The sequence below is a fragment of the Bos indicus genome, chromosome 28 (genome assembly GCF_029378745.1).
Source record: "Bos indicus isolate NIAB-ARS_2022 breed Sahiwal x Tharparkar chromosome 28, NIAB-ARS_B.indTharparkar_mat_pri_1.0, whole genome shotgun sequence".
NCBI lineage: Eukaryota > Metazoa > Chordata > Mammalia > Artiodactyla > Bovidae > Bos > Bos indicus.
This window is the reverse complement of record NC_091787.1, coordinates 43,845,894-43,859,273: the sequence shown is the minus strand read 5'-3', so window position 1 is coordinate 43,859,273 and position 13,380 is coordinate 43,845,894. Positions and strand designations below refer to the sequence as shown.

Genomic DNA, 13,380 nt, shown 5'->3' with positions numbered 1-13,380 from the left:
AATAAGAGGTATCCTTAGTGATCGCCCTCTGTGCAGCAGGCACGGAACACCAACTTTGCATCCCTTAGATGGGCTGCCACCTCCCCATCTGGGCCTAAGGAGCCAGACTCCAGAACCTCAGCGAGGGGCCAGTCAAGCCCAGACCTCTTGCCTTGGACCAGAGGCCTCTCCCTGTCTGGCTGCTCTCAACCAGGAAAGCCTTCACGCTTCCACTATGAGAGGGAGGGGTTGGCCCAAAGAAAGAAAACAGCATTCAGCTTCAAGAGCCAGGAGATATTTCTGGGGCAATTAAATCAGAGAGGCTGTTATTGCTAATGTGTAATTGGTTTTAAAATCAGCAGGCTTGCCTATCTCTGGATAACAATATTTAAAGAGCAAGACGCCCCATCCCGAGTGGGTCTTGTAAACCATGACCGAAGAGGCCCTCTGCAGACACAGCAACCTTCTGTCAGTTCCCTCCTTGAAAGCTGTGGCTCAGCTCTAATTGGCTGCTGGGAATAAATATTTACGGGACTGTGCAAACGAAGGCATCTGCTTCCAAAGTCTGTTCACAGGAGCTGCACTGCACCCGGGCAGGCGAGCCAGCAGAGGGGCGGATCTCCTAGCTGGCGATCCTTTTCCTGCAAATTGACAAGTGCTGTAGTCTTCCAGACTCAGGGCTGGATGTCTAATTAAATTTCTAGACCAGGATAACGGTGTTGGCTCCTCCCGGGTTCAGGAAGGCCATAGCTTCACTTGGGTGCGGAGGGAGGTCCTGAGAGGATGCACACAGCCCTCCTGAGGCCCAAATCTCACCCCCGAGTGCCAGGCCCTGAAGATGTCAGGTTGGGGAGACAGATGTTCCCTGGTCACTCCCGGCTCCACCACCCTCCACCTAACCTGTGGGAGACACAGCCTCCTCTGCTCGTGGGGGTGCAAGTCTCACCTCACAGGCTGTTCTGAAGACTTGCAGCAGCAAGGGACAGAAAGCAGCCAGGACAGGGCCCAGCAATAAGGGGAACCTCCATGCATGGTGGCTGCTAACGTCTGAATAAGTGGGTTCCAACCTGGACTGTACCTGAGGGTGCTTTAATAATGTGAATTCCTTAGCCTCATTCCAATGCCACTGGAAAATCACCAGGACCCAAGAATCTGGTTTGGTTTTCTGAATTTTTTTTTTTTTTTTTGAGCTCTCTGGATGACCCTCATATTGTCAACTAGCCCCAGCCACACTGACCTCAACCCACCTTGGTTTAGCCTCAAGTCTCACTTAGCACAGGATGCAGAGGGGTGAGGCCCCCAAATTCCCACAGGACTCCTAAGGGAGACCTTCCCTTTGGTTTTATCCTGCCTGCTCTTGTCCTGACGATTCCATTTATTCTAGTCTCCCCAGCAAGATAGCAAATCCCAGGGGCAGAGACAGTCTTCGCAGGTCTTGTAGCCCTCAGCTCCCCGCTGGAGGTCCCTCAATGTGGACTGCATCCCACTGGCCGTTCCTGGACCTCTGCGAGCTCCACCCTCTCAATGTCCTGGCAAAGGGTCAGGCTGGGCAGCCTGGGAGCTTACAGAGGGGGCCAAGCTGGTTGGGGGATCAGGGGCCATCACTGGAAGGAGAGCGGGTTGATGCAATCAACCGCCCCTGTGGGTGTCAGCTGACCCCGTGGAAATTCAAGGGGGAATTTTGTCTGAGCTCAGGCTTCCTGGTCTAGGCAGCCACCAGGACAAGTGGAGCTCAGCTTGGCTGAAACTTTCTACTGCATAATGCCAGCCTGGGCCCAGTGCCCATGGGCACTGGTCTCTGCTGGCGTCTCTGGAAGGGAGGTAGAGACCTTGGGACTTCAGCTGAGATGCCCTGGAAAGCTCAACCCATTTTCCAGTGTTAGCGGCGGTTCTCCCGAGAGCCAGGAAGACCCCAGGCCTCACCACAGTCAGCAGCTGCTCCTGGAACCAGGAGAGAGAGAGGCTTTGCAGAGGTTAGCGCTCTGGGAGCGTCATTTCCAACAACGGCCGCCCTCCCCAGCGCTCCCACCCCTGATACTCCAGTGTCCCCTGGGTGGACCTGATCCTCCCCTGCTCTCCTCTCCTCCTTCCTGGACTCTCCACAGTGCTTGACTGGCTCTCCCCTTGCCCTGTTAACCTTCTTTGAAAGTGTTCTGTTCAGCCTTTGCCGCAACTGAAGGCTGCTCCCTCTGAGGGCCCACTTCCTTGCACCCCCTCCTCGAGGACTGTCATCTTCCCTCACACTCAGCCCAGCAGCAGATGGGCAGGGGGCACCCCTCCCAGCTCTGAATGACTCGCCCTACCCTCCGGCTCTCTCTGTGGAGCTGCAGCCGGTGGGCTTTCCTCCTCCCCCCACGCGTTATCCTCCTTGTTGCTGTGCTCCTCTGGCCTCCTCACAATGTCCAACCACCAGGACCTGGCTCAAGCTCTTCCTCACCATCACCACTCCCATCATCCTTTCGGTAGCCTGAACACCCTGTGCGTGGCCCGGCTGGCATCCTCCTCTCTCGGCCCTTTGACCTCTCACCTTTGACAGTCAAACTCAGCACCTACTCCTACCACCACATCTGGAGGCATATCACTACCAAGACCCAAGCCCCTCTGGAGCATCAGCTCAAGCTCCCCACACCTTGACCACTCTGACTCCCGCTTCACACACTGATTCCCGCCTCACACACTGTCACCTCCCACTGCAGCTCGTCTCACTGACGAGGACCACTCACTCCAGGACCCTTCGGCCCCACTGCCTATTTCCACTCTCCACCACCCGCCTCCATCTTTCACTTCCCTCCTATGATGGGCTAAACTGTGTCCCCCCGCAAAATCCCTAAGTTGAAGTCTAACCCCTGTCCCAGGGACTATATTTGGAGATGGGGGTCTTTATACAGGTAATTAAAATGAGGTCACTGGGGTGGGACCTTAATCCAACATGACTGGTGTCCTTATAAGAAAAAGAGATGAGAACACAGCCATCCTTGCACATAGAGGGAAGACAAATGTAAAGATACAGGGAGGAGACAGCCATCCTGGTCAAGGAGAAACGCCTCAGAAGAAACCCCTCTGTTGACACCTTGACCTTGGACTTCCAGGCTCTGGAAGTGGGAGAAGATGAATGGCTGTTGTCTAAGCCCCACAAGGGTGTGTAGTAGGTTGCTGTGGCAGCCTGAGCAGACCAACGCACCTGCTCACTCAGTTCAGATTCCAGCACTGTAGCCATTCCCCTCCACACCCGCCTTCTCTCCCTCAGTTATACTCACTGACCTTGGCTGAACTCAGCAACCCACCTTCTCCTTGCCTGAACCTCAGCACCTCAATGTTGTATGTGGGGGAGAGGGGGGATTGCAAAATAATGCTAAAGTGTATGGCCCTCAAATATGAGCTCAATACAGTCCATGAATCTCAGCAAGTTTCCTGAGCAGGTTGTCTTTCTCACTTCCCATGAGGCTGTATCACACATTCTCTTCTGCCTCCAGAACCCCCCTCAACATGGCTCTGCTGGCCTCAGGCCAGGTTCAGTTTCCCTGTATCAGTCAAAGGTCTCTGATTCTCTGTGTTCCATCTCCTTTTGCCTTTGCAAGCATCCCAGCCCTCCATTTGTCTCCTCTCTCCTCACTAACAATTTCACTTACTGGATCATTTCCATGCACTTGCCTCTCCTACTAAAAACACTTCCCTTGACCCCCATCCTCCTCCAATCACTCCTGGTTTTCTGCTCCTTCTAGTACCAAAATGTCTGAAAAGAACCATCCACCCTTAACTGATTCTGCTCAGTGACTGTCTCATTACCAGTTTCTTCCTACTCTGGGATGCCTTCCACCCGCATACACCTTCCCCCCTGTCTAGTACTCTGGTCTGACTTTGGTGAAGGTCATGGCTGACTTAGGGTTGCTAAGCCCAGAGTCTCCTCTCTGTCCCATTTTCCCGAGAGTTCTCAGCAGCATCCGAGGTAGTTGGCGGCTCTCTCCTTCTCTCTTGGATCTTTGTGACTCATCTCCTGGTTTCGTCTTGACTTCACAGGCTGCTCTTTCTCTATCCTCTTTGCATCTTTTTCTACTGACCTCCAAGGCCCCATCTTCTGTTTCCAGATGATCTCATCAAGGTCCATGACTTTAAATATCACTTCTGTGCTGATGGCTCTCAAATTTATATCTCTGTACCGACCTCTCCCTTGAGCTCCAGACACATAGATCTAACTTGACGTCTCTACTTAGATGGCTCGAGGCGCCGCCTCCCTGGCACACGGGGAGAGGACTTCTCCCTGCAGCATTGAGAACCATCCTCGGCTGGTTCTCATCTCAGTGAACGGTCCCACCACCTACTCAGAGGCTCACATCAAAAACCTAGGGCTCCCTTGTGTCCACAAGTCCACTGTCTACATCTGTGTCTCTATGCTTGCCCTGCAAATAGGCTCATCAGAACCATTTTTCTAGGAGGGTGGAAGGAATAAAGAGAGTGGCACTGACGTACATAGGCTCTGATGTGAGACAGACAGCGAGTGGGAGCTGCTGCGCAGCACAGGGAGCTCAGCTCTCGCTCTGTGATGGCCCAGAGGGCTGGGATGGAGAGGGTGGGAGGCAGGCTCAAGAGGGAGCAGACATTACATACATATAGCTGACTCACTTTTGTTGTACAGCAGAAACTAACATAATATTGTAAATTATACTCCAATAAAAGAAATAAATTTCTAATAAACTTATTAAAAAAAAAAGCTCATCCTCTTTTCCTTATTGTTGCTTCCACTTTGAAACTTCTCTAGACCCCACCTATGTCTTTCCATCTTTCCATCTTCACTCTCAACTCTAGCCCAAGCTGCCTGAATCTTTCACTTTAACACTCAAATCATTTCCTAAGTGGTTTCCCCATTTTCCTTCCATGGGAAGGGGCGCTCCAGAGAGGAGAGCTCAGTGAAGGATCAGATTCCCGCTGTGCAGATGACACAGCCAGTGCTAACTGGATTAATCAGATTTCCAGAGCGAAGCCGTGTGTGCACTCTCCTCCTTTCTGTCAGCTTCCTTTGGAAACAGCACTTCCATTCAGAAAGCCAGATCAAGTGCCATTAACAAATTAATTCCGATTAGCGCACCCAGGCACTCAGACCCCAAGGCAATCCTGGTCAGTCGTGCGGGGTGATGGCTTGGGCCTGGCCTGCTAATAAAGTGGGAAGCCTCCTGGAAGCAGAGGCAATTCTTCTGATGCCTGTCTCTGTCCCTGGAGGGGAGAAGAGTAGGATTTGATTATACCATGGTCTCCTGAGGGAATTAACTCACTTTCAAATTATAACTTATTAATTCTCCCACATGGCCATTAGGTTGGTAAGAACAGGGTCACCTCTGGCACCTACCTGTGATCCACACAGCCTCCAATTTAAGACCAAGCACTGGAAGGTGCCCAACAACTGAATGAAAGGAAATTAAGTGGTAAGTGGGAAATAAGTCTGGGGCCCAGTATCCTTAGTGTCCTTCATTCCTTTATTTAACAAGCATGACTGGGGATTAACTGTGTTTGGGGCAGCAGATTCAGAAGTTAAGCCAGGTAAGGCCCCTGTCATCCTGGGTTTTACAGACTTGGGTGGCGGTGTGGGAAAGGGACAGATAATCAGCATGAATCAAACAGACAAAAAACTGACTTCAGAGAGTAAGAAATGCAACCAAGATGAAAAACAGGACAAGGGGCAGAGTGTGCTGGGGAGAGGTGGGGGATATTCCAGGAGAGTCTGGGGTGAACCCCTAAGCTGAGCTTGGAACAGTGCAAGGAGCCAGCCAGCCCTGGAAGAAGAGCTTTCTAGGGAGAAGGACGTGCCTGCTGCTGGACGGTCAAGCCTCATCACCTTCTCGTTCTCCCGGTACGTCTAGCACAGCCATCTTTGCCGGCCAGACTGCTCTCCTCACGGTACTGGGCAGGTCAGATATGGCCCTGCTGGGCGGTTAACTCTGCCTGCAGTTGGTCTGCCTGCCTGGACACTGTCCCTCCCTCCTGTCCCTCTCATGTCACAGGGTTTTGTTCAATTCCCACCTCTTTCCTCAAAGCCTTTCAAAAGCCTCCCAATTAGAAGGGCTCCCTCCCCTCTCTGAAGTCCTGGAGCATTTATTTGGTAGCTACTGGCTCTACTGCCTTACGTGGGTAGACACTGCATTACTATGTACTTGAATCCATCCCCGATTCCTATCGAGGGGGCTGCTCAAGGCCAAGGGCTCCATCCTTTTTGTCCCTTACACACCCAGGCCTAGCCCAGGTCCTCAGCTTACAGACACTCAAGAACTCTGAATGGTCACCTGGCTGGAATGAAAGCCCAAGGGGCAGACAGAGGCTCAAAGATGTCCCACCCTTCTTCTGGGAATGTAGGCAAGAAAGCAAGACTCTCCACCCAGTTCCTGAGAACAGGGCTCGCTTTGGGTTTGAAAAGTAGTTTCCAGAAGGACAATTTGAAAAATGTAAGACTGTTGCTGGATTTCTTATGGGAAAGCTTAGAAACTTTCTTAAGAGCAGCAGCCAGAAGGATAAGATCAGCTTGAAGATGAAGAATTCTGGGACCAAGAAATCACGTGAAGGAGGCAGCCAACTACCCTTCCAGAGGTGGGCCCATCCCAAACCCCTACCTGACAACTCTCCCAGCAACTCAGATCCCGGAAATGAGCACCTTCCTTGCCCACCAGTAAAACACCACTGCTTCACTGCAGCTGGCCTTCCTTCAACTCAAAAACCTTGCCCCCAACCATGCTCCCAGACATCCTCGGATTCCGGGTCTAGTCAGCCTCACCCAGAAAGTCAGCATGCCGTCAGATGAATTACATGGGTACAAAAGATGCCTTCAGCTGACCGCAGGCCAACTGCAGGATATGCCATTGGGTCCTGGACTGGAAGGAGGCCTGAGCTTCCCACACTATGGCAAATGGGGATGAGGTACACCCCTGGAGGGAGGGAGGCCAATGGGTGTGAGGATGAGATGAGCATGGAGACGTGCTGGGCGCTGCTGCTAACCTTTCATGAGGACCGTCCTGGCCTCAGTCCACTCGCTCCTCCCGTCTGACGTCAGCAGGCCGATTGGAGGCAAGCGTTCATCCTCGTTGGAAGCCATTCTGACTATCTTTCTCAACTGAGTGAACAGATCCCCCTCACTGAGACGGCGGAAATTAATCACAACATCCAAGACAAAGAACTGTGGGGGAAACAGGTCAAAGACTTCACTCAGGGCAGCCCGCCCTAGACGTCAGGCCTTCCCTGAGCCTCCATGTGGGAGCAGGACGGGGGGCACTCAGGCCCCTGGTTCCCAAGGTATCGACGGTTCAGAAGAGCCACAACGTGGGGACCAGCCCGACACTGTCAACTGTGCTGGACTCCAAGCTCTCCCAGATCAAAGGCCAGATTAAACTTAACTAAAGAGAGTGTTTCTTTTCTACAGTTCCTATTTGATGTAAAACCATTACGTTTGTGGGAAACTGAGTGGAAATTGATACATCTGCTTGCTGTTGGGGGGCTGTGTCAATCAAAACTGAAAACGGTGCGTGCCCGATGATTCAGTAACTGCTCTTATAAATGCATACTTTAGTCTAAGGCTTAGAGAAACATATACTTGTGCCCTGGGAGACATATAAAGGAATGTGCATATCAACCTTGTTTGCAGTAGAAAATTGGTAGAGAGAGCCCAAATGTTCTGCAGGAAGGGAATGGTTAAGTAAAACGTGGAGCACCTGTCCAATGCATGTCTATCCAGCAGTTAAAAGGAATGAACTAGCTCTAGATACAGCTACAGGGATAGATTTCAAACACACTGGTGAGTGGAGAAAAAAATGGCAGCAAAAAATATGCAGAGAAAGATTAAAATGGAAGAACACCACACGAAATGCTCCACGCGTGCATGTGTACCTATCCACGTGTACTCGCGTGAGCTCTGTAGGTGAGGCCTGTGAACCGGCACTCAGTGATTTCGCAGCTAGAGCCTCAGCATTGTAAAGGGTTCTAGTCACAGTCCCAGGTCAAGGTCCCTTCTCTGCTGATTGGCGTGTGCTGGCCCCACGCCCTGAGCCGCATACAGGTGGTTTGGTTCAGAGCGGGAGTCTTAGCATTTCTGGGAGGGATGGATACTATGGTGTGTGTGTGTGTGGCAGGGCGGGGCGGGGGGGCGCTGGGATATTCTGGGTTTGACTTTTGAATAAAGGTGGAGAAAGCTTCTTGTCTTGTGGCCAGCCAGGTGTCAGGTGGGCTTCCAACCTGGGAACAGCCATCTTTTGTTGGCAAACTTAGGGCTCCCAATTTAGACGGAAAATGTCAAATGAACCTAAGAAGAAAAGACTATAGAAAAAAATACCAGGGGAGCCCCTGGGTGGGTGTCAAAGTTGGGTTTTAATGAAAACAAACGGATTTTAATGAAAACAAACAGCTTTTCATCAGATGAAATTTTTATGTGGAGCCTCAGTATATGAAGTACACTGTCTGGCATCCCCGGGGCCCCCACAGGCTCTTTTGTTTCCCTGGAGCCCAGTCTGAGGACCAGAGCTGCAGGGCATAGAGCGTGGGCTTGTGACATGGGCAGACGGAGGAGTCCTTCTCACCCTTGGACAAGCCACTTAACCTAAGTCTCATCTCCTCATGCGTCAAATGGAGATCCAAGGCCTCCTCTGCAAGGTCATCCTAAGATCAGATGGGATGACAGATACCAGGCCCACCTGGACGTGGATGCCCAGACAGTCAGTCTGTAAGCTGTCCATCTGTGTGTGGTCTCCAGGAAGGCCACGACCTGGGTGACTGCATGTGGAAGGGCTGAAGACATGCTGGGTCTCATTGACGACCCTCAGTCCATCCAGGCAGTTCATTGGACCTGACTTGGCTGGACAGGACTGAAATGGGAGCCTACCAAAGGCATCTCGACTGACGACGCTCCTCCTTCTTAAAATCCAACCAGTGGAGAGAAATGGGACGGACAGAAATCAGGAGACCCCATTTCGGGGCCACCCTGCCCAGCTCACCGTGTGACTCTGGGAGGGGGCTGAACCCCTGGAGAGGCAGGAAGGGATGAAGAATGTGCACCCCTCCCCAGGCCCGAGAAGCTGCAGGAGCAAGGGGCCGCTTACCTGGTTGCAGCAGGCCACGATGACGTGCTCCGGCTCGGGCATGACACTGCTCTTCTGGGCCACCAGCGTGTCCTGGGTGTGGCCGGGGAGCCGGTAGGAGGAGAAAAGCCCGTAGTATTGCTTCATACAGAGCGGCTGCCCTGATAGCTGGCCCTTAGCACAGTCGGTGGGGATGGAGTGGCTGGTGGGGGAGGGAGGGAAGAGAGGCTGGGAATCAAAATCGGTTCTACTCTAACTTGACGCCAGAACTGCATGATGATGGCCGTTCAAGAGCTAGATTCCCATTTTCTACAGTAGCGGAGTGCCCCAGGGAGACCCTCGTGTTCTCCGGCCTCCATTAGTCTCCCTCACTCCAGCCTCATGCACGACACGGGCAGGTACAGATCTGGCCACTCTGGGCCTTTGCCACTGCTGCTCTGCTTGGCACGCCTTCACCCTCAGCCCTGCACTCAACTGATCTGTTTAGAAGACCCCCTTCACTCTTTTGAGAGCTTACTCCTTCATCAGCTCTTCCAGAAGCCTCCTTTGAGTTCAAGGTGGAAAGCTCTCTTTCTCCTATGATCTCAGCATGTCTCAGGTACTTCCTTCCTTCCTCCTCCTCCCTGACTTCCTCTTCTTCCTCCTTCTCACTCTCTCTCCCTCTGTCTTTCCTCTTCCTGTTTCACCCTCTCCTCCACAGTCAACCTCCCTTCCTCTTCCTCCTTTTTTTTTTCTCTCTCTCTTTCTGCCTCTTCTTCCCTCCCTTCCTCCCTCCCTTCTTCCTTCCTTTCAGCCAACAAATGTGACTGAGCAGTCTCCTGGACCAGGCACCATTGGAGCATCTGGGGAGCAGGTGCAAACAAGAGCTGAGTTTCCTGTTCTGACGGGGCCCAGATCTGGGATATGTAAGGGCGCAAAGAAGCAGGCAGGCAGCAAGATGCGGTGAGGGGACAGCAACTGGGAGGGCAGGGACCAGGAGCGACCAGGGGTGGTCTCACTGAGGATCAGACTTGAAAGCCGAGCCCTGGGGTCAAGAGGCAGCCACGAGGTGAGCTGGGGCAGAGTGAGGCCCAGGCGGGCTGGGCGGAGCATCCCACTGTCCTGCTGCTCCAAGTGTGGGTGTCAGATTGAACTGGAATGACCAGCTGATGATAGGCTGGTTGTGGGACTCCAGGGGGAGCTTTCAGAAACTTGTAAGAACTTGACAGAGGACGTTTATTTGTGCTAACTCCAACAATAAAACTAGAGTTCTTGTGTCTTGTATCTATATACCGGTTTTCTGCTAATTCAGTTGGTGGCTCAGATAGAAAAAAAGCTGCCTGCAATTCAGGAGACTTGGATTCGATCCCTGGGTCAGAAAGATCCCCTAGAGTAGGAAATGGCAACCTACCCCAGTATTTTTGCCTGGAAAATTCCACAGACAGAGGAGCCTGGTGGGTTACAGTCCACGGGGTTGCAAAGAGTTGGGCAAGACTGAGCAACTAACACTTTCACTTTCAAAAACATTTCACTAAATAAAATATATATTGGCCCTTCACCATAGATTGTTTGAGGAACACTGGTCAAAGATGAAAGGAAGCCAGTTAAAGCTGAGTAAAGAGATGGACAGAGAAGCGGGGAGGCCTGTGGCCTCTTTGTCAGCAGAAGTCGGTGCCATTTCATTCTTGGGGCAGTGAGAGCCCTCAGGGGCATGATCTGATCCGCTTTGTTGCCATAATGGCCCCGGTTCCAGGTGGAGAACAGGTGGAAGCCGGTCACGGGAAGGAGGCTGTGGGCTGCTGGGAAGGTGACGGGCCTGGGGAGGGTGATGGGAATAAGAGGAGGGTGTAAATATGGGTTCTGGAGGGAGTGTGATATCCCTGAGCTTGGACTAGATGAGCAGGCGAGAGAGAAAGATACCATGGGTGACTTACAGGATCCTGGATTCACCCCGGGGTTGTGCAGCACGTTTACTGAGACGGCAGGACGAGGTAAAGAGCCTGCTGGGCCGTGGGAGGGGGCCCGGGGGTCCGCTGGGGATGACTCAGTTTGCAGTGACTAGGAGGTGCCCTGGTGGGGATGTCAGGGGGTCAGACACGAGTGAGGGGCTCAGAGAGGATGGACGCAGTTGTATTTGGTGCTGTTTATGTGTCTGTTTCGCTAGATAGTCTGAGAACCTTTTGAAGACAGGGATGGGGCCTTATTTCCCTTCATCTTTCCAGCATCAATTTTAAAAGTGAAAAAAATCGGCAAACAATAAATGCTGGAGGGGATGTGGAAAAAAGGGAACCCTCTCGCACTGCTGGTGGGAATGTAAATTGATACAGCCACTATGGAGAACAGTATGGGGATTTGTTTAAAAACTAGGGACAAAAAACTATCATATGACTCAGCAATAGCACCATTGGGCATATACTCTGAGAAAACTATAATTGAAAAAGACATGTACTCCAAAGTTCACAGTGGCTCTGTTTACAGTAGCTAGGACTTGGAAGCAACCTAGATGTCCATCGACAGATGAACGGATAAAGAAGCTGTGACACATAGAAACAATGGAATATTATCAGGCATAATAAAAAAGAATGACCTTGAGTCAGTTCTAGTGAGGTGGATGAAGTTAGAGCCTGTGATACAGCGTGAAGTCGGTCAGAAAAAGAAAACAAATTCAGTGTAATAACACATATACACAGAACCTAGAAAGATGCTATTGATGAACCTATTTGCAGGGAGGGACAGAGACGCAGATGTAGAGGATAAACTCACAGGCACAGTGGGGTGGGGAGACAGTGGGGCGAATGGAGAGAGTAGCACAGACATACACGCACTGCCATGCAGACAGCTGGGGAGAAGCTGCTGCGGAGCACAGGGAGCCCAGCCCGGAGCTCCGCGACGACCTGGGGGCGGTGTGAGTGGGAGGGAGGTGATATACGTATAATTATGGCTGACTTGCGTTCTTGAATAGGAGAAACCAAACAATACTGGAAGGCACTTTTCCTCCAGTTAGAAAAAATTGCTTTAAAAAAGAAAAGTGGGCAGATGAATAAATGAGTGAATGAAGGAAGGGTCCAAAGCAGGCCCTTGAGCAATGGCATAAAGCTCTAGCTTTATAACCCTTACAGCGATTAGATGTGGGAGCTTACATGTGGACGTGTATGGGTATGTGTGTCCGTGCGAGTGTGCACACACACACGTGGGCGTCTGGGGTCTAGACTGTCAGTGACGGACAGGTACAAAGTTGTGGGGGGGGGCCTAGGCCATTCTCGCCCTGCTGCTCAGCCGGACAAGGTAAAGGATGAGATTCTCTGAAATCAGTCGGAGGGTCATCAGCACTGAGTTCTGGGGGGTGGCAGAGAGCTCCTGGTGAGGAGGAGAGACAACAAGAAAACATCACGGGGAGGCAGCAGCTGGAAGGCCTGGAGACCCAGCGAGGGAGGTCTGGTGGGGAGCAGAAGCACACAAATGCACAGAGAGCTGCTGTGCCTGGCTTAGGGCCAAAAGCCTCCCAGGCATCATCTCACAGGACAGTGGCGCAGCCCCAAGAGGCGGCCACCGTTATTATTTCCGTTTGACACGCAGGAGTCTATAGTAACCAGAGTGATTACTCACTCCAGGTTGCCACATCATGTGTTGTAGGTGTCAGAGTTCAAAAGGTTGTTCTGATGTTCGAGATGTGCAGGGGGTCATCTGCTCAGTGACAGAAGCCGGGAACACAGAGCTGAGAAAAGACACGGTCCCTGCCTCCACGAGCTCCTTGGCTAGTGTGGCAGGAGCCAGATGAAGAGGGCACTGCCCTTCCCAGGGGGGCTCAGTCCTACCTGTCCAGCAGGGTCTTGTAGCTGAGCACGCCGGAGATGAGGTCGGCTGCAAACCTGCGCAGAGAGATGAGGCCTTAGTCTCTCCTCTCTGGGGCCCAGGGGCCCTCCCTCCTCTCCCCCTTCTTCTTTCATTCTTTCCTCCTCTTTCTCTCTCCCCCTCCCCGTCCTTCCCTGCTCCTCTAGTCTCTCCCATGCTCATGGGCCACCCACCAGATGACTGGCCCTAACGGTGCAGTAATCAGCTAGGGTTCCTGCTGCCCCATCCCTACCCCCAGGCTGTCAGTTTCCTGCACAAACCTTCACAAACACAGACTAAAAATGGTCCTGAGGAGAGAACTTGGGGGAGGAGAGGAAATCGGAAGGTGAACGAGAGGAGGAGGGAGAGGAAGCCAGGAGAGGCCACGGGGCAGGCAGGAGGAGGCTAGACCATTAGGGGCGGTGTTCTTCCAGGGGAACGCCTGTGCTGGGACTGGACTGGGCCAAAATCCCAGGGTTCTGGGAGATCCAATCTCCCAGGAAAAGTCAGTAATTTGGTCTCCTTAGTGCTAATGTAAAAGAAA

At 52.2% G+C, this 13,380-nt stretch overlaps 1 protein-coding gene across 1 annotated transcript in view; it reads right to left on the bottom strand.

Annotated features, from left to right (window-relative positions):
- Window positions 1-13,380, bottom strand: part of CHAT (choline O-acetyltransferase) — a 55,281-nt gene that overhangs the window by 29,352 nt on the left and 12,549 nt on the right. The window contains exons 4-6 of the mRNA XM_070781951.1: window positions 12,821-12,874; window positions 9,048-9,228; window positions 6,958-7,135 (exon numbers count right to left, since the gene is read on the bottom strand). Of these exons, the coding sequence (XP_070638052.1) occupies window positions 6,958-7,135; window positions 9,048-9,228; window positions 12,821-12,874 (413 nt within the window). The remainder of the gene's footprint in view (window positions 1-6,957; window positions 7,136-9,047; window positions 9,229-12,820; window positions 12,875-13,380) is intronic.